At 32.0% G+C, this 20,886-nt stretch overlaps 2 protein-coding genes across 2 annotated transcripts; both read right to left on the reverse strand.

Annotated features, from left to right (window-relative positions):
- Positions 1-542: 542 nt before the first annotated feature.
- LOC125826220 (probable E3 ubiquitin-protein ligase RHB1A) lies at positions 543-5,340 on the reverse strand. The gene is made up of 5 exons (XM_049505541.1): positions 5,169-5,340; positions 2,772-2,904; positions 1,380-1,815; positions 1,181-1,290; positions 543-1,085 (listed from the first exon to the last, which is right to left on the reverse strand). Exons 2-5 carry the CDS (start codon positions 2,841-2,843, stop codon positions 1,053-1,055), a joined length of 651 nt encoding a protein of 216 aa, XP_049361498.1. The 5' UTR covers positions 2,844-2,904; positions 5,169-5,340; the 3' UTR covers positions 543-1,052.
- An 11,772-nt stretch (positions 5,341-17,112) lies between these two features.
- LOC125826219 (uncharacterized) lies at positions 17,113-20,585 on the reverse strand. Its single transcript, XM_049505540.1, has 7 exons — positions 20,554-20,585; positions 18,398-18,960; positions 18,119-18,266; positions 17,898-18,028; positions 17,667-17,729; positions 17,513-17,581; positions 17,113-17,420 (listed from the first exon to the last, which is right to left on the reverse strand). Exons 2-7 carry the CDS (start codon positions 18,587-18,589, stop codon positions 17,346-17,348), a joined length of 678 nt encoding a protein of 225 aa, XP_049361497.1. The 5' UTR covers positions 18,590-18,960; positions 20,554-20,585; the 3' UTR covers positions 17,113-17,345.
- Between the last annotated feature and the right edge of the window lie 301 nt (positions 20,586-20,886).

A 20,886-nucleotide genomic window follows, 5' to 3' on the forward strand; every position in this document is an offset into this window, starting at 1 on the left:
GTTGAGATCATTAGATTTTTGTCTAATCCATTTTCATTATAGTTATGAATGACTAGTAATGTTACCATGATTAAAGTACTTGTAGCAATAATATTCCTTTAAAAAAATAAAATATTTTTTGCATTTTAGTTTCTTTATAAAAATTTCAATGCAAAACATAATACTTTGTAAAGCTTCGATTCTCCCATAACTGGAAATATTCAACCAGCCTACAGTAAGGCTATCAAACGTGACAGGTCGTCGATCCTGACCCGTCTCAATTCAGGCATGGCCCATCCGGGTTCCAGCTCGGTTATGGGTCTGGCCATTTCAAACTCAAAAACATGTGCAGCTCCGTGAACCACATCAAGTATTTAAGTTTTGTGGAAACGGATAGAAAGGTAAGCATTGAAGCAGTAAACTATATTATTCATCGAGTTTCAAAGCTGAATACTGGAGTATCAACAAAGACGAAGAATCAAACAGGACAAAACCAACCCCCTGGGAATGCTTTATATACACTATAAAGGTTATGTATGAGAGACTTTGTATGTAGAACAACTGCAAAATTGCACAAAATTTCAATGCTTAAGTGTGACCTTGTACACAAAAATGGAGGAATTCCTATACTATCTGAATATTTACAAACAGAGAAAATGGAGCTACCAATTCATTATCAACTGACCCAAAAATTCACAACAAAAGAAAAAAAAGAAAAAAGACTCGGTCTCTACGTCAAGAGATACAGAAATGCACAAAAAAACTGCAAATTGAGAAATGCCTATATATCATGGATTAAAGAAAAAAGGATATTCACAATGGAAACGAACCTATGCGATGAATTGAAATCAATCTTTTTCTTTTTCCTCTTTTTTCTTGACCTTTTCAATCATTATCCTAATTATTTCCACATCCAAGCTTAACGATTTGAAGCAAACACAAGAAGGAAACATGTGAAGAAACTACGGCTAAAGCTGTAAAACTATCATCGACACAAAGTATTGAACAACACTTCTTGGCATACAACAAATGTCACTTCTGCAACCAACCACCTACAGGCGGAATTCTTGTTGCTATTCATCAATTGCAGGATTAAAAACCGTTTCCTACAACCAAAGAGAAGAGGACAATGATTATCATGCTATCTTAGAGGTAGCTCGTATTACCAATCTAGTTGAGGTTATTACAACTTGAAACAAACCTGATCACAGACGGGGCAGGTGTCACTTCTCTCCATCCATTCAAGAATGCATGAAAGATGAAACTGATGCTCGCATTTTGTACTCATTTTTGGATTCTCAGCATCATATTCTGCAACAAGGAGTTGTGTCATTGTACAGTTTCTAGTTGAAGCTAGAAGCGGAGAGTTGGGAGCAACAGTGCTTAAAGCTATGACTCACCTTCAAGACAGATGGGACACTCTTCTTGTGGAGGTAAAAGTACAAGTACGTTGGATTTTTTGAGTTCATCAGACTTCTCAAGTTCATCTTCCACTTCCTTTATTGCATCGAGCTGGATATCTGCTGTTTGCACGTTGCCTTCAGACTCCTTTTTATCCTTGTCAACAGCTTCGGCAGCGTCTGCTGAGTTCAGTGCGCCACCAGCTTCACTGTTTGTTTCTTGAACTGCCGCCTCATTCTTGATGCCATCTGGATTACCTGGTGGAGTCCTGGGCCTTCCCACATACGTTTCATAAGGCATTGGCATTGGAGGTGGCCTGTAGGTGTCAGGACTTGAGGTGTCCAGATTTGTATCAACCAAAAGCGCAGTGGAGAATGCTGCAGCTGTGACATGATGAGATGACAAAGGTTCGCGCTCTTCTGGCACTGTAGGATACTGCAGAAAATTTTAAATTTATATAAATCCATTCGGGCACAGCACAAATCCACAAGGATTGTAATGCAGTTAATCCCATCAAAATGGAAGGACTACAATCTTCAACTATAGAGAGCATTCAGCATGTAATAGCGGACTTTAGTTACAACTTACAAATGTTTGTAACTCATCCTCTAATATCCAACCCCTTTTCTCTTTACCTAATCCTCTTTCCTGACTAAAATGACTGCTCACAGCACTATGATAATAGACCAGCTTCTCTGTCAAGGACCAGTATACTGCCCAATATCCAAGACAATGAGGCATTTGCATAGATTTGGGACCATATAGTGGATTTTGTTCAAGAAAAATCATATAAACACCTCTTGCAAAAAGAGAAAAAAATAAAGGTTTTGCCAATGGATGAACGAATAACCAAACATACTAAGAAAAAAACTGCAGTAGAAAACCAAAGGCGCTTTCTGGAAAGTGCTTATAGCCAGCGTAGAACGGATGGGAAATAAGAAGACGACAAAAGGATTGGAACCCTATATTATATAACAAACAGTCAACTATCCCAGGTTATTACATTATGTCACGGCATGCAACATGGAGATTCAGAACCAAGGTTTATCAACCAATGAAGCATGAACAACACATCCAGTAATGCTTCCCCTTACGTGTACACTCCCTGGACAGAAATCTGACAGTATCTGTTAGTGCTCTAATTCTTTTAACTTGTAGACACTAAGTCCCTAAATTTGCACACCAGATTTTCTAGTTCTTCCCTGTTCGAAATTTTTGGAGCATACTAAAATTCTGATAAGTAGAGTTGGCATGGTTTTAGGCAAAAACAACTAGAGAAATAAATTTCAAACTTCAAAGGGACTCTGAACCAGAATGCTGTAATCACTAATCAGAATATTCAGAAATTAAAATAAAGTAAATGGCATCGGGTATGGGGATATATCACTTACACGATAAAATGAGGGCGAACCGTTCAATTCCACTCCTTTTGAGGCACAACAGCAGCAGCAACAATTACCCATTTTTGATAATTTATCTAGGTCAACCCCACTGAAGTGGTACACTCCTGGTTCATTTTTTTCTCTGCAGCAGTACATCATAATAGTATCATTATCAATCATGTGATGCAGCAGATTCAAGAACCATAGAAAGTAGGCCTGACCTCTATATTGACCATATAAGTACCAATCAAAGGAATACTTCCAATATATAGCATGCAGAAGAAAAATAGCAGGCAGAACAATATTACATCATACACTAGGGTGCACGTTAACAGAATGACTAGGGGAAAGCACTGTTATGAAAGCTAGAAGCAGGAGCATTATGATTGTTTGTTGCAAATTACTCGTTAGCAGAGTCCATGCAATCTATTTATAGGTGAGACCAGCTTGGAAATTTATGAAACATACAGCAAATCATGACAAACAAATATGTATCACTAAGCACAACCACCAAAATTATGTCACGAAATTATATCTCAAAATTTCAGCTTATGTGATGGTGATATACAATCAAAGTCACACGGTTGAATTACATTTGTATTGGCCTAGCAAAGTAAATGTGATACCTTTCACGTGTTCCACACTTCCAGGCAATCGATTGGATCAGAATGGCGATGCAAGTGTTGAATAGGGGTTTTAACTCTAATTCAATATATATGGAATACAATGGAGATCCAGCATAAAATTGGAGTTGTAATCCTAATTAGCTAACAATAAAAAAATCATGGACCTCAATACCTCTATGGCAGCCTTTTTTGAATTTTTTGGGCATCAAATGGACCATGGCCCGCAATACTTCGTTTTGAAGCTGAATAGAGTAGGAGCTGAGAGAACAAAGGTCAAAGTGGGGGAACACTATACCAGCTTGTATCTGGTGCACAGTTTGGAAAGAGAGGAACATGAGGTGATTTGAAGATAAATACGATTCCATCCAGAATAAAGGCCAACATCATCTTCTTTGTTATATTTTTTAATTTAGAATGGAACTTGTAAATGAAGCAGAATCACTTCTAGAGCTGTTAGAGTCCCTACAGGTTTAGAAAGGGGTATACTTTTGCTCCACGGTACAGAATTTCCAGCACCATCTTAGTTTGTTATAAACATAATTGTGCCATTTATTAAAAAAGAAAGAAAATTCTAATGAAAGGAAAAGGCAGAGATTGACTTTCAATTCAGAAGCAAAAGTTACACAGATTGCACCAAGTTAGTCATGACATCTCTTTTATGAACAAACAACAACCACTATGTCTCGATCCCAAACTAGTTGGGATTAGTTGGGATTAAGAATCCGCTATATCCGTTCCGCTCTCTTCAAGTCCAAGTTATTTACATATTGTGGGAGGTTGTAGCATTTTTGGGTAAGCTACCCTTCATGTTATTTTAGGTCTATCCTCATCTCTTTCTAGGATCTTCAAACAATTATTACTAGCCATCTTTTGTTATAATCCAAGTTCTATGTGCATTTATTACTGTGAACGGGTTCCACAAGAGTTCACTGATACTGGAAAGCAATTCCTTAGGATTCAAGGTCAAAGAAAGGTTCCAAGATAAGTTAAAATCTTACCAATATGACTAGGTCTCTAAGCCATCTGAAACCGAGAAATTTGGACTTTGTTTGTATATGGTGAACAGCAGCTGACCTCTCCCCAATACCAAAGTAAAGCTATTCATCGCCATTAAACTTACTGATACGTCTAAGTCTCTAAGCCATTCAAAACCAAGGAAATTTGGACTTCGTTTATATATAGTTGAAATCAAATTAATCAAATGAAACCACAATCCGGAACAGTAACTTTTAACTATAACATTCATCAAGCTCATACTAATCTATTGAGGTACCTTTGACCCTACACAACACTACGTTTCTGCGGGATTATAAAATTCTACAAGAGAATTGAGAGAAACTCATAATAAACTTAATAGAACAACAACTAAACAAAGGTGCATTTCATGACCTTTCGATGTCCAAAACACATCAGTAAAACACCAAAGAGGACTCAAATTTTTGAATCTACTCTCTCGCGGATCGATCACACCACCAAAATCCAGTCTATACATATAAACATACCCACTCATAGATAATTTTAACTTTGAAATCGACAAAACACAGTAAACAGCAGCTGACCAAAGTAAAGCTACTCAATCGCCATTAAGCTAACACAACAAGCCCTATTTCCAGTCCAACACATCAAAATGATCCAAAAAAAAAAAAATCAAATCCAAAATTCATGAAAACAACAACATAATCTCCAGAATTCCATATAACAAGCTGAGAAATTCAAAAAAAAAATACTACGAAGTCGAATTGAAGCTGAAAACAACAAAATAAACAGTAGAGAAGCTTACTGAAAATCAGAGATGAAGAAAGACGATTGAAAGCAGAAGCTATAGAGATAGGATTCGTGTACGTATAGATTGAATTGGGTGATGAGTCAGAAAGTGAAGAAAAACGGTGAAAAAGGTCCTTTGGGGGTAGGGGGTTATTGGGGGGGTGGGGGTGGGTAGGAGGGAAGAAGAGGCGTTTGGGCACTTGCGCTTCTTTTGTGCGAGAGTGTGTCAGATGAAAAACCACTACTTCGAATTTTGGAATTATATTAATCTTTCCCTTCATTTTTACGTGTCATGTTTAAATTTGACACACTCATTAAAAAAACATGATTGTTTTATCGGATTATTCATATTAATTGATTTTATGTGTCACGTTCAAATTTGGCACACTCACTAAAAAAACATGATCGTTTTATCGGCTTATTCATATTAATTGATAGTCCTAGTATATTTAGTATTCCCTCAGTTTATCGTCACTTATTCATTGTACTATTTTAAAATGTCCAGCAATACTTATTAAGTTTATAAAATCGATGAATAAATATATCATTTTGTATCTATTTTACTCTTATTATTAATTACTATTCATTTTTCAATATTTATATGACTTATATTTAATAAAATGATTTGATAAAATTACTTATATCATAAACTACTTATTATTCTCTATGTCAAGTCAATAGTTGACAACTATTGTTGGACAGAGGGCGGGGAATATAAGATTTTGAAAAATAAGTAATTAATGTTAAACGTAACATTTGAAGAAAATATTTTATTTTTCTTGATATGTTAAAAATGACAATAAAAATATATTTTTGAGATGGTGAACAAGTAAAAGTGAATGGAGGGCGTATAAATTATACTTCCTTGTTTATTGTTCGTTATACTAAAAATAAATGTTCAATTTGAAAGATCAAAAAATAATTTATCACTTAAGGGTCATTTGGTCGAGGAATAAGTTATTCCAAAATTTGCTGATCAATATTATTTCGAAATAACTAATTTTGAAAAAGTTATTGTGTGAATCCTAATCGAATATGTGATAAAATTATGTTAAAATTAATTAATTTTTTAAAATTATCTTTTGTCTTTCTAATCAAATGAACTTTTAGTAATTAATATTTAAATCACAACTAATAAAATTATTATTTTATTTATTAATTTTTTGAAAATATAATAAATTAATACTGAACGAGTAAAGATGACGGAGCGAAAGTATTATAAGAGTCGTACAAATTCATTGATTATTAATAATTAATGTGGGAATTGGAGAGGACCATTGAGTTATTCTTTCTTTTGGAAATTTGTACGTGGCAACGACTAATGCGTGAAAAAATATGAAACTCCTTGAATTCATGAATCATGAACAAATAATAAATGTGAAATTCCATGTTATTTTCAATATGTTTGCTTTGTAATCAATTATTCATAAATTTTATATTTTTCGTCCAAAAATACGTGTGGTTTTTTTCTAATGTTCATAAATAAAAATAATAAATCTAGTATATAATTTATTAAATTATTCTTCGGTATTTTTTAAGAATTACTAGTATTATTAAGAAGTTTTTTAATATTATGAGTATAGTTAAAAATAATTATTATTTATTCTTTTGAATTTTTTAAAGTGACATTTACTTTGGAAGAAAGACAGAGTATATTTTTTATCTCTTTATATGAGAAATATATTATATTTTGTTTATTTTAAAGAGTATATTGTCTTTAAATATGAAGTAATGATAGAAGTTTAACGTGATCTAATAACAATCACAAGTGAGACTTTCACCCGATCAAATTTTGGAATCGTAGTTGGGACTTCAATACGATTCCAAATACCAAGTAAAAAAAATCCAAAAAAAAAATCATATAATTTACCTCAATTTATTGGTGTCGATGCATAGTAATAGTCTATTTCGCTTTATTAAACTTTCATTATTATTAAAAAGATTTATCTTTCATAAATGACAAGAAAACTATAGTTTGTTTTTCTCCATCAAAATTAAAGTCACTTAATTTTATGCATCACCTACCTAAAAGTCACAATACTACTCTTATATTGGTGACCAAATTGTAAGGGTAGCTGAAAAAATGTAGTTAACACGTACATTTAATTAAGATTTTAAGTTTGTGAGTTCTGAATTTGTTTAATTTATAATTTATCTCAGGAAAAAAAAAATTGGCCAGAAAATTTGACCAAAATTTGGCCATAATGATATTTTACTTTCTTAAACATTTTTATCCTTTTAACTTTAATACATTTTAACTAAAAAAATGGAAAAAAGATCAGTTTATTTAAAAATTTTAAAAAAATTATAGTTTTTAAAAATTTTCTGGCCAAATTCTGACCAAATTTTCTGGCCATTTAGCACTTTCCTTTATCTTAGTTACCGATTCACAACTAAATATTTATACATACTTGGTCAATTTTTCAATACAAAAACATAATCTAAATAAAAATTACTGAATTAGTCCGAACTCGCAGCTCATTATCTAGCTCCACCTCTATACATAGCTATGGTTTATTGGTTTCGAAATAGCGAAGTCAAAAATTTCATTAAAAAAATATAGAAATATATTTATTAATTTAATATAAATATCGAGTACGAGTAAATTAACCAGATCTTAATGATGAATTGTAGTGTTGGTGCTGTGGGCGGCGTTTGACGAGATGAGTCACTATCAGTGTACATTTTGCGGAAGTTTCTAAATTTTAGTCGTATTGTATTATTTCTTCTTTACATACTAGTATGTTGCAAAAATTGACTTATCAAGGGGAAAAAAATAAGAGAAGAATTTTCAAAGAAATTGATACATTATTCGTTTTGGTATAACAAAATTTATTTTTCCAATTCTAATTCATGTGGCGTGGTTAACTCAAAAAGACGAATTTAATATTTAAATTTTATGAATTTAATTTTTTAATTTTGAAAATTATGATTCATATCTAATATTAGTAGGTTTATGTTGTTAAGAAAGACCAGTCAAACACAATTTGCTTATGAAAAACATTTTTCAAATAAATTAGCTAAACACAAATTATTATTTTTCAAAAGCACTTTTCTAAAAAGTCATTTTAGAGGCTTCTAAAAATAAGTCATTCCTAGCAGCATTGTCAAACAGACTCTTAATAAAGTAATCAAACATATATTAGTTCCAAATATGTAGGATAATCTATAATAATAGGACCAACTTACTTATCAACAAAAAATTTTAAAAAATGTAGCCAATATAATTGTGGTATTTTAGAATGGAGAAAAATTATTTTAAACTCATGGGGTACCTTTTCATGATTAGAATAAACTATTTTCTCAATAACTATTAGTTTATCATTCAAACTAATAATGCATCTAATGAAGTAATATGGGCGGATGAGCTATTTTACGCGAATGGTGATCTAATGGATATTATTTATCAGAAAATTATGAGTATATATTTAATTTTGTACATCTTTAATATAATTAAGAAGAAAATTTACACATTATTCGTCAAACTCCTAACTTTGCCATTGCAATTTATTGTACTACCTTTTTTTTTTCTTTTTTCTTTCACAAGAATTCACCATCTTTTCCTTTGGGGTTAGTAAATTACCATTTTTTAAAAAAATAAAATCTTAGGACGTATGAACTTTTTAGGCTACGGTCTAAAGATCTGTTTTGCACGAAATGAAAATCTTATGAGAAAACGTTAAATCAAAATTTAAAATATTGCATTTTGCAAATATTAAACAACATTCCAATACTTTGTCTATAAGGTTGAGAATATATGAGCAAACTTGAGACCTGAATCTAACGATTTATGAAAGGTTTAATTTAATAAAGGCTATATTTGCACAACTTTCAAAAACATGAACAAAATCTAAATAAGGCCTAAAAATGCTTAGTTTAAATTGGCTTGATTATTCAAGACTGGTAACAAAGTTGTGGAGTGTCTAAGAGTTGAAAGCCCAATCTTAAAGCCCATTAAAGAATTCTGTATAAGCCCAAATATTTTGTTATGATCCAAAACCTAAGACCGCCTTCGTCCAATATTAGTTAGGGCGTTTTACAAAACTCCATACATTTGGGGGCTAATTACATCTTATTCCAGAAGTTTTCCCTTCCAAAATAAGTCTTGTCTCCTAGTCTCTATAGTGATTCGGTCAATTTCAAGATTTGCCATGCAAACAAATTAAACATCAAAAAAAGAAATAGAGCTACTATTAAGTTATACAATTTATATTGTTTGGTATGGTATTGTATTAAACACTTCGATTCAATAAGATATTTTAAGCAAAAATAAAAGATATTAAGATAGATCGAAGCTTGGAATCGAACTGAATTCTTATACTTAATATAAACGTGAGAAAATAAAAGATATTAAGATCGAAGTTGGGTACTTAATATATATATATATATCAATGACCTTTCTTGATACTCATAGGCCACATTAATACACAAGTTATTCAATATATAATTCATGTATATTATGTATATATTGAATAAGTTATTTGTTTTACATTTGTCAAAGCATTTTGATTTCTTCATTTGCCATCAAAACGAAAATCATTATTTGCTTTACATTTCAGCATCAACGTAACAATCATGTATTGCATGGACCTTAAGTCGACTATACTTGTAAGTATATACTTCTATTAACGTACTTTTATCGTCTATATATGTTTATAATTTGTTTATAACCAAATATATACTATTTTTCCCTTTTTTTTCCTTCGTGATAATGTTTTGCACGTTTTCCACTGATTGAGCCCATAGCAACGTTAGGATTATTTGATCATTTTGATTCCATATCGGTCACTATATTATGTTGGTTGCGCTTACGATCAACTTTGTCATATTTGTACTTTCTGATCTGGTACAACACGCATGCATCAGACGATATATTGATATGAAAGTCTGGTGTATTGTTCCTAGGATGATTGGTACATTTGATCTACTACGATACACAACATCCAACAAAAGAAATTTCGGTGATGCAGAATGTCATATTTATGTGACAAATTTTGAGGAAATTTTTTATTTAATAATATTGACATTATTTTAAAAAATAGTGTATTAAATGATTTGACATTCACGTGCAATACACGTGCATCAAAGTTATGGCATACACGTGCATCAAAATTGTGGCATTCTTGTGCAACACACGTACATCAAAACTAGTATATTTATATAGTCACATACAAATAGAGAACTGAATCAAGTATCGATTTTTAATTTTTTGGATTAAGTTCTCTGATTCGTACAATAGTGTATTAAATGATTTGACATTCACGTGCAATACACGTGTATCAAAATTATGAATACAAGTGCAAAGTACATGCATTAAAAATGTGGCATCTTGTGCAACACACGTACATCAAAAATAGTATATTTATATAGCCACATACAAATAGAGAACTAAATCAAGCATCAATATTTAAATTTTTGGATTAAGTTCTCTGATTCATACAATATCCAGCTTCTCTGTTCAAATTCTTTTTCTAGAATCCGTTGAATATTGTATCAATTTGGCATGTTTGGCTAGAGAAGTTGTTAGGGCTTTTGGGTTTGGTTATTCGAAGAAGATGAGTGGAAAGAGGGGTGTGTATGGGTTGGGGGAAATATAAAAGAATGGGGATGCGTGAGGGATTGCGGGATGAATTGAGGGGAAATAGATAAATTAAAGGGTATGGGTCGTATTAGGGGTAATTCGGTCTGAATCTTGGTCTGAAATTGAATCCAAAATTGGTCTTGTAATTGACCCAAAGACAAAACGTAAAGGGATCAGGTTCATTAAGTGATTTTTCACCAATAAATCAAATTCGATCAGTACAATATGAGATAAGATAAAACAAGTTAATCGAGCTTCTTATTCTCAACAAAGTAAGATAATTATCCGAGTCATTTGAATTAATCCATTATATTTCAAATTTTGAAGTTAGCAACTAAGATAAAATTAATCAAAAAAACATAATATGTATGTATAAAACAAGAATAATTATTAACGTTTAAGAATTCTAGCAAAGAAGTAGTAGTGTATTATTTATTACTTGGTCATCGTTTGAAACTTATTACAAATTACTACTACACACTATAATCGGGACAAGTCATATCTCTAACTATCCACTCTATTATACATTTGTGGTGGTAGATATGACTACAAGGTAATACCCTAACTTCTTCATTTTCCTCAAAATCTTCCAAGCAAATATGACGGCCCTCATAACATTAAATCATCTGATGCAATGTTGTACCAGATCAAGAAGCATGACTATTACAAAGTTGATTGCAAGCGCAACCAACAAGAATATCGTGACCGGTACGGGACCAAGATGGTCAAACAATCCCGATGTGGCTATGGAATCAACCAATGAGAAAAATGCAAAACACTATCACAAAGAAAAAAAAGGGATGAAGAAAATTAGTATATATTTGATTCTATACAATTCTAAACATATATAAGAATACATTAATTACTTACAAGTAAAACTGACTTAAGGTCCATGCAATACATGGTTGCTGCGTTGATTTTGAATCAAAATGTAAATAAAGTGATGATTTTTTAAGATGAGAAATGAAAATCAAATGATGGGAAATGTAAAGCAAATAACGTATTCAATATATATAATATATAAGTTATACTAATGAGTGGAAGTATGAAATTCCTTAAATTCATGAACAAATGACCATTTTTTCACGAGAATTCATCATTTTCCCTTGGAGGTTTGTAAATGACTTTCTTTTTATTTTTGGCTTTGTTCAATATATACACAATATACATAAGTTATATATCGAATACCTTATTTAACGTGTGTATTAAGAAAGGCCATTGATTTATTATTTCTTTTGGATAAAGTATGTGGCAACAACTAAATACTAATGAGTGGAAGTATGAAATTCCTTAAATTCATGAACAAATGACCATTTTTTCATAAGAATTCACCATTTCCCCTTTAAGGTTTGTAAATGATTATTTTATTTTTTTTGGCTCTTATTCAACATATACATAATATACATAAGTTATATATTGAATACCTTATGTATTAATGTGTGTATCAAGAAAGGCCATTGATTTATTATTTCTTTTGTAAAAATGTATGTTGCAAAATTCATGAACGAATGACCATTTTTTCACAAGAATTCACCAGTTTCTCTTTGAGGTTTGTAAATGGCCATTTTTTTTTTTAAATTTTTGGCTTGACACACCTCTTGAAAAAATTAATTAAAGGTTTGTTTTATCAAACTAATCTTATTAATGATGTTTTAGAACTCTAAATTTAAATACAATTATTTTATGTAATTATTTAATACTAAGGTTAGTACAAGGGAAAAATAATAAATTCTCTTAATTTACTATAATAAAAAAGTAAAAATGAAACGTCTATTTTGATATAAGAATCAAGTAAAATGAAAAAATGGAAGCGAATATAAATATATGTTGGAAACCCAATAAGAACGTTTTCACTTGGTCCATCGATAGTGGATAAACTTACTTAAGCTTAGTTGACCTTTTATATAGAAATCCGATTCGACTCGAACACATATTTTAAAATATGAATAAATTAAAACGTAGAGAGCATTTCGAAACACGTTAGAGTTCCATAATACGAGAAAACTGAGGAATAAATACGAATCTACACTCCATTTGCTGTTTGAGTCTGCTCCATCTATCCAAAGAAGGAAGGGAAGCTAAAATAAAGGCTGATATACAACATACGCATAGATATACATGATATAAGGAAAATGTATACATGGTATACCGCTGAATATACAACAAAACGGGCCTCAAGCCCAAGTGAGATGCAGCAGTTGTTAGGCCCAATACTTTAGTCCAGAAGAACAGCAACTAAGGATTGGGCCTAAATTCATATTGTTATCTTTGGCCCAAGAACTTAATGCTTTTGATTGTAATTTTTAGTATAAAATAACAAACTATTAATTCAAATTAAATGTAATAACCACAGTTTGATTTAATTGTACCCTGTAGCAAACTGTTGCTATTTTGCCCCTCTCCCTGGTGAATCTCGCTTGCCACTCTCGGCAATCTCTCCCTCGCCGCTCTCGCTTTTATACAAACACAAATGTATAAAATGCGTTTGTGTTTGTATAAAGCGAGAGAAAATTATATATATACATATATTTTTGTTCCCCTCTCCCAGATCTCGCTCGCCAGTCTCTCCATCGCCTCTCTCGCTTATACAAACAGAAATGTACAAATTGTGTTTCTGTTTGTATAAAGCGAGAGAAAATTGTATATACACATGCAAATACATATATCTTCGTCATATACACTTATAATTATACAATACAAATATTCTCCTGCCCAGTTCTCTTTTGTCTTTCTCTCTTTCTCTCTTTATACAAACACAGATTATACAAAAATACAATGTATAATTTATATTTGTATAAATCAAATTATATACAAATTCAAATTTTATGCAAATATACAAACACATCAAATTGAATTAAGAGGCTGACATTGATTTATACAAATGGCCTGCTAGTGAAATTATACAAATCTGAAGAGGAGCCAGCGAGTTATACAATCTGATGCTCCATAGCAAACAAAAAGTTTGCTATGGAGCGCCATTATACAAACTATAGTTATAACATACAATTTTGATTTTTATATTTGCTATATGTGAAGGTGCTCTAATTTTTATGCTAGACTAATTCTAACTTTAATTTTAGATTAACATAATTAAATCCCTTAAAGGATAAACTATTTTTTTCTATGACTATTTATTCCATTTGAGTATTTTATTTAATTACCTTTCTTTACATAATCTTCTTGACAAGTAAAAAGTAACGTCTATTTTTTTACAACGATCAAGTAAAATGAAATTAAGTATATGAAATACTTGTTGGGAACTCAAAAGCAACGTTTTCACTCTGTCTATCGATAATGAATAACTCACATAAAGTATAAATAAATTAAAACGAAATGAGTTTTCAAAACAACTCGGAGTTCCATAAAATAGGAGAAAAGAGGAAAATACTATGTTCCTAATTACTTGTCCACTTTGAAATTGATACCTATTAAAAAAATAATTATTGACATAGTAAATTTATCATTTTACCTCTATTAATTATAAAATGGATAAATTAAAATTTTAAGATTTTCAAAACTTTTTTTCAAAATAATTAATTAAGAATATACTAGATAAAAAAATTATCAGATTTTTATTTATCAAAATAAACAAGTAATCAGGGAGAATATGAATTTACACTCCACTTGCTGTTTGACTTTCACATAGAAAACAGTGTCATCACAAAAAGAAATAATTTAACACAAAGATATTTCCCACCTCACAATTTTTAATGCAAAAATAGTGCGGTTTGTCTACTTTTGGGACCTGTTAATTCAAAAAGAGTCACCGTTTATTAAGTCATTAAAATATTGTTATGATATACAATTGTATTGAAGTTTTAATCTAAAATTTCAACTTCAAGATATTATCTTGGAGTATAAAAAATGATTGTTATGATTTGTTCTAAAAATTCTATTTAATCATAATTAATTTTATTTTCAGCAAAGAATTATATTTGGGTCGCTTTATTTTCCGCATCTACATTATAGTCATTTAAAGAGTTGTTTGATTTGAGTGTGTGGGGGGTGTCTGAGGGTGTTGACACTCTTCGTCGGAAAATTACATTATATATATATATGTCAAATTTTATATTTAAAAGATATATATTTAAAGTTGGACACTCTTGACAAAAGTTATGCCTTTGGTGCAGTCATAATGGATGTCTATTTGAATGAAGGAAATTCGGGTTCGAATCTCAAATATCCCAATATTTTTTTATTTTATTTAGAGAGTCATACACTATTATTCTTGGACCCCCTTAATAAAATTTCTGACTCCGCCACGGGGATCATTTTTTATATTCTTTTGTATTAATTTTCTTATTCGAAGGTATGTGTTTTGAGTGTACTTTCTTTGTTTATCACTGTTTAAAATTTACAATTATTATTTTTTCGCATGACATTTTATTATTTCGATCCAATCATGACCATTGGAGATATTTGTCCAAATTTTATTTCCAAATAAATAAGTTGCTAAACTTTGATTAATTTCAAATATTTTTCATAATTCAACTTATGTGGACCTCAATTATAAACGAGTGGAGAGTGAAGGGAACAAAGTGGGTCCACTAAAACAGAAATAATAGAGCAAATCCAAATAAGTCTCCCTACCCTTTTGCACAAAATCTTTTGTAGGGACCAATAATAGAATTGTTTTGGTACCAACTTTAAATATTATAACGTGAAGAGAAAGGGACTATTCTCAATCTCTCATATAATAATTCATTTTTACTGTCTTCAAATAGTACTAATCTTAAAGCCAATGTTAGGTTTTGTTGCACAATATATAATATTTTCTTTGGTTGGTAGATAGATTTAATAAAAATAGGGAAAAGGTCCTGATTTACCCCTAAACTTTATGATTTGAAGCTGATATACCCTCCGTTTAAAAAATGGCTCATATATGCCCCTGCCGTTATAGAAATGGCTCATATATGCCCTTTTACTAAACAATTTTTTTTTTAATAAATTAAAAATTCATTTTTTTTACTTTAATTTAAGAAAATGTCATGTGGCTTTTAAAATACCCACCTTCCACTCCACCATACCACCCGACCCAATTGGAAACAAAAAATCTCACCCACCCAAATTAACCTAACTCATTTCATTTCGTTATTTCCACACTCAAATGAAACCAAAAAAAATTGTGAGGGTTCCAGTGAGCTCTACAATCCTGAGTTCGGGTGATATTTGAGAAACGAATATTCAAAACTTCGATTTATCGGTGAAATGGAAGGCAAAATAAAAATAAAACGTCAAACTGCCTCTTTAGAAACTTAAGCGGCCGCAGTAGTGCCCTTCTTCCTTGGATCTGCCTCAGTTCCTAAAGTGCCCACAAAATAATAAACTCAGTTATTTATCAAGCATTTAACATACCAAAGTTTGCAAGCATCAAATATTATTACAAGAGATGCGTTATGCATTCTATATATTGCACATTTAACCTTTACTTTGTTAGGGTCTATAAATTGATCCATCTTAAATAGAAACTAGGTAAGCTTATATACCGTAAATCCACAACTTAAGCTAAAAGTGAGTGATAATCTATCTCTAAACAAACATGTTCATTTAGTGTGAAAAAGATCAATGGATAAGAAAGAACAAATTGCTTGAGAAATGTACCAAGCAGAGGGCACCCCCGGATAAAGAGAGGAAACACAATCTGGTAAAAAAGAAACCCTCGAATTGGAAAAGGAGATAAATGTATGCCCAGAACAAAACCATCAAGAAATCATTCTCGTCCTTGTATAGCCGAAAGAAGAGGCAATTAAGGGAAATATTTATTTAACTGTATTCATGTCCTAAAATTAGCAATCTTCACTCAAAATGAGACCGGATACTAACAAAAAAATTATTTTTGTTTCTGTTGAGGTGGAAACCATGAAATGAAATGGGTGAAGTTAATTTGAGCGGGTGGGTTTCTATTGTTTCCAATTGGGTCGGGTGGGTATGGTGGAAAGTGGGGTATTTTAAAAGCCACATGACATTTTCTTAAATTAAAGTAAAAAAAATGAATTTTTAATTTATTAAAAAAATTTCTGTTAAGTAAAAGGGCATATATGAGCCATTTCTATAACGGCAGGGGCATATATGAGCAATTTTTTAAACGGAGGGTATATCAGCTCCAAATCATAAAGTTTAGGGGTAAATCAGGACCTTTTCCCATAAAAATATAACCCCACACTAATGAGTCTACATCTGCCAACTTCTTATAGTTGACTCGTGACACCTATTTACAGCCTGGCTTCCATATCCACATATTTAATCATATGATAATAAAAACAATAATGATGTTTTGAGATATTTTCTTCAACTAGAATGTCTAACCATCAGATCAATTTACGCACACCTCAACTAATTTCAACACAGAATTCACACTAGAAATGAAGTTTATATTTAACGGGGTCGGGGTCGGGGCCGGATCATACAAGGTTAGGGATCCGGGAGACAATTTTGGGGGAGTAAGCTAACAAAGAAGCTCCCACCAGTCTCTATTAGTAGAGTTCTATAATTAGCTGAACTAAGTTAGAGGTTCATAAATATTTACTCTATATATGCATTGCATTATATTACAGATAATAATCCAACCTTCCTTTCACAAATTTCCCTCCCTATCATCGTCATCGATAAATCTCAATGTGTGTCAGTTGATCTTAGTTTCTTGGCTGCGCGGATAAATTCCATCACCACTTGTACCTCGTCAACTCGCTGAAAAGATTAAGATCGGAAGGATGATGTTAGGGTAAGATGGGGATGAGTAAGATTTATGTAGTTAAGCATAGCACGAAAATGAACCAGACCTGTGACGAAAAGTGTTGCTGAACAGCACTAAGCAGTTGTTCTTTGGTCGGGTTAGGGCTAATATGTGCCTGCATATACGCGAAAACTGTTACTAACATGAAGTAACATGTTTGATCGAGCTCTGAAAAATGATTCGTGTTGGAAGGAACTTACAAGGTTGAAGTTTCGCCAGTACCTCCATAATGAACCAGTTCCGAGTTTTGCCAAGTTCAACCTCTGACAGTCCGAAAATGAAACAGTTTAATGAAAACAAGCAAGACCATCACAATTCACAAACTACTAACTCTAGGCAGAATGGTTGGGTAAATATTTCATTTGAGTTTCTGTAATACCACAACATCAGCTCAAACACTGGACAAGATGAACTCTACTTTATGTGCTTACCGGTTGCAAATAGTTAGTTTCAACGTCTCTGCAATTGCCACGGTTCATTGTCTTTGGTGGTCCAGATAAGGCCCATGGCCTAGTATATCGAACTCTAGGCTTGCTCACTTTTCTGTATACGACACCAGTAGCTTCCAAATACAAGGATTATAATCAAATAAGAAACCTTTTTCAGGAATTAGAATAACTGATAAAACAAAGTTCAGATAATGGAGACTAACCAAAGTGATGGTTTTCTTTTTCACCAAGTTCTGAACCACTGCTCGAGTCATCAAAGTCATAATCGTCCTCTTCTTCATCCCCCGTGGGAGGTTCTAGCACACTCAATGCATTTCTTTGTAGCTTGACTTCCACCCCATTTTTCAAGACCTTCATAGTTTTGAGACAAATAAGTTTAATACTACTAATTCCACAATCAAATGGATATAGCAGTTCAACAGTTAATTAGGAAGAGTCATTTTGGAATAATATACACGATCGAAAAAGAATGAAGGACTCACCAGCCAATGCCAACCACCAAGCCCAACAGCCTTCTTGACAACTCCCTGAAGCCCCAGCAAAACACTCTTGGTTCTGTTGTTTCCCGTCACAATAACTTTGGTATGCCTCGGAAGTACAGACAACTCCTCATCTCCACTCTCTTCGCGGAAAGGTGATAACACCCGAGTAGGACATAACTGAGTCTCCAGCATTTTGCTCGTCTCAACAACTAACTAATCAGTGACCCCAATGAAGATAGCAACGGAAATCCGAATTGAATCAGCTACTGATACTCTGGAACCAAACTACGGAATTCTATATAGTGACTAATTCTTTCTCCCTTGCTCCTCCTCATCACGATCAGACAATGAAATAACAAATCCCCAATAACAGCAAACTTGGTAGCAGATAAAACTTCAACTTCCAGTACAGAACTAAACCCCAAGAATCTCAATTCAGATACCTTTCTATAGAATCTCTAGTCCTAAGAACACGATTCACCTCACAATCGAAAGGCTTTGCTGACAGAGACTGAAATCTTTTTCAGTTTCAAGAACCAGAATCAATCAAGCTAACGAAAATCCTGAAAAAGCGATTATCAAGAATGTCAAAAAGGTAGCCACCAAATAAGGCATTTTCATACAGCCATATATATACTCAAAGGAGAGACACAAAAAGAGAGTGATGTTTAAGATCTGATAGACAGACACGAAATTTCTTATGGAATGTTGAATGCTATGAGCTAACAAGCAATTAAATTTCTGCAAGTCACGGATTCAGCATGAGTAATAAATGCAAGAATGCATGATCCACTATAATCTACTGCCTATAAAAAAGTACATACCTTATTTCTAAAGCATATCCAATTCAATCAAAATTAGAAACAAAAATCCTTCTTAGCTAAGATGTAGAATATATATATATACACTAAATGTTCGCTAATCGTAATTCTGCTAATTTAAATTTGATTGGAAGAATATTTTCCACTTGACAAAGACAACTAAAATTAATAAAACTGCAAAGCTTAGAAGAGCTAAGAACTGTTTATTTGACTGGGAAAATTGGACTGTTCTCAATGCATAAAGTATCAAAATAGTGACAAAAAAATTGAAGAAAAAAAAAGAGAGAGGTAAATAGAGAAATTAACAACAAAAAAAAGTATTTTCTCATTGAATTGAAGATCAAACAAACTAAAACTCAAGCAATCAATCATGTTTACCAAAAAATTTTAAATAAAAAAAAAAACTGTAAATCAGAATAGTTGATGTGACTACAAAAAAATCAGTTTCCCAATGTAAAACTTCAAAAAAGTGACATTCAATATTAATTTCAAAGTGAAAAGAAGAAGAAAAAAAAAGCAAAAATCTCATTATTAAACTTCAAAAAACTGACGTTCAATCAAGCAATCATGCTGAATTCGTTCAACAAATTCAATCGATTCGAACACAAATTCAATCGATTAGAGAAAAATTAATAATTTCTCAATGTAAAACTTCAACAAAGTGATACTCAAACCAAGCAATCATGCTGAAATCCGTTCAACAAATTCAGTAGACTCAAACAAAAAGCTCACAAATCATTAATTTCAAAGTGAAAAAAAGAAGAAGCAAATATCCGAAGGTAAAACTTCAAAAAACTGACACTCAAACCAATCAATCATGCTGAAATCCGTTCAACAAATTCATTAGATTCAAACAAAAAAAAACTGCAAATTAGATAAGAGCTCACAATCATTAATCTCAAAGTGAAAAAAGAGAAGAAGAATCAATTTTTCAATGTAAAACTTCAAAAAAATTGACACTCAAAACCTATCAATCATGCTGAATCCATTCAACAAATTCAAACAAAAAAACAGTAAATCAGAGAAGAACTCCGAATTATTAATTATTCCAATTTGAAAAAAAAAGATAAAAAAAAGTTTTTTCCACATTGCGTAAAACACACAAACCAAAACAAACTATAGAAAAAAATATCCAAACACGTCAAATCCATCAACAGCTTACGTTACCTCAGTTCGAATGCAAATACAGTTGATTCAGAGTACCGAGGGAGCAGATTGATTTTGTAATCAGATTCAATTGAAATGCAATCTGGTTTGAACACAAATTTCTGAGTAATCTAGAGAGAGAAAGTGATTAGTTTTTGCAGTAGTTTTTAGAGAGAGAAAAACACATACAGTAAATGCTTCACAACTTCCATTGGAATGGAAACGACCTGCTTCTTCTTCTGCTGCTAAAAAAGAAGAGAGAGGAGAGAGAAAGAGAGAGACCCACTTGTACGGTCACTTGGCGTTTTCTTCCTTATCTCATGAAGCCGGTTTGGATATTTAGCGGCTCGGCTCTGAGTCGGTTGAGTGTTGAGCCGAAAGATTTATGTGTACAAAGGAATCCGAGGCTTTTTGAAAGGGACAATTCAATAAGTTATGTTTCCTGGTTTGGAGCTGTTTTCTTTTGAATTTTGTCATATAAAGGTACAAGGGTGGTTAAATCGATTTTATTGTAGGAGATCG

The sequence above is a fragment of the Solanum verrucosum genome, unplaced genomic scaffold (genome assembly GCF_900185275.1).
Source record: "Solanum verrucosum unplaced genomic scaffold, falcon-dt-bn FXZP01000060.1, whole genome shotgun sequence".
Classification (NCBI taxonomy): domain Eukaryota; kingdom Viridiplantae; phylum Streptophyta; class Magnoliopsida; order Solanales; family Solanaceae; genus Solanum; species Solanum verrucosum.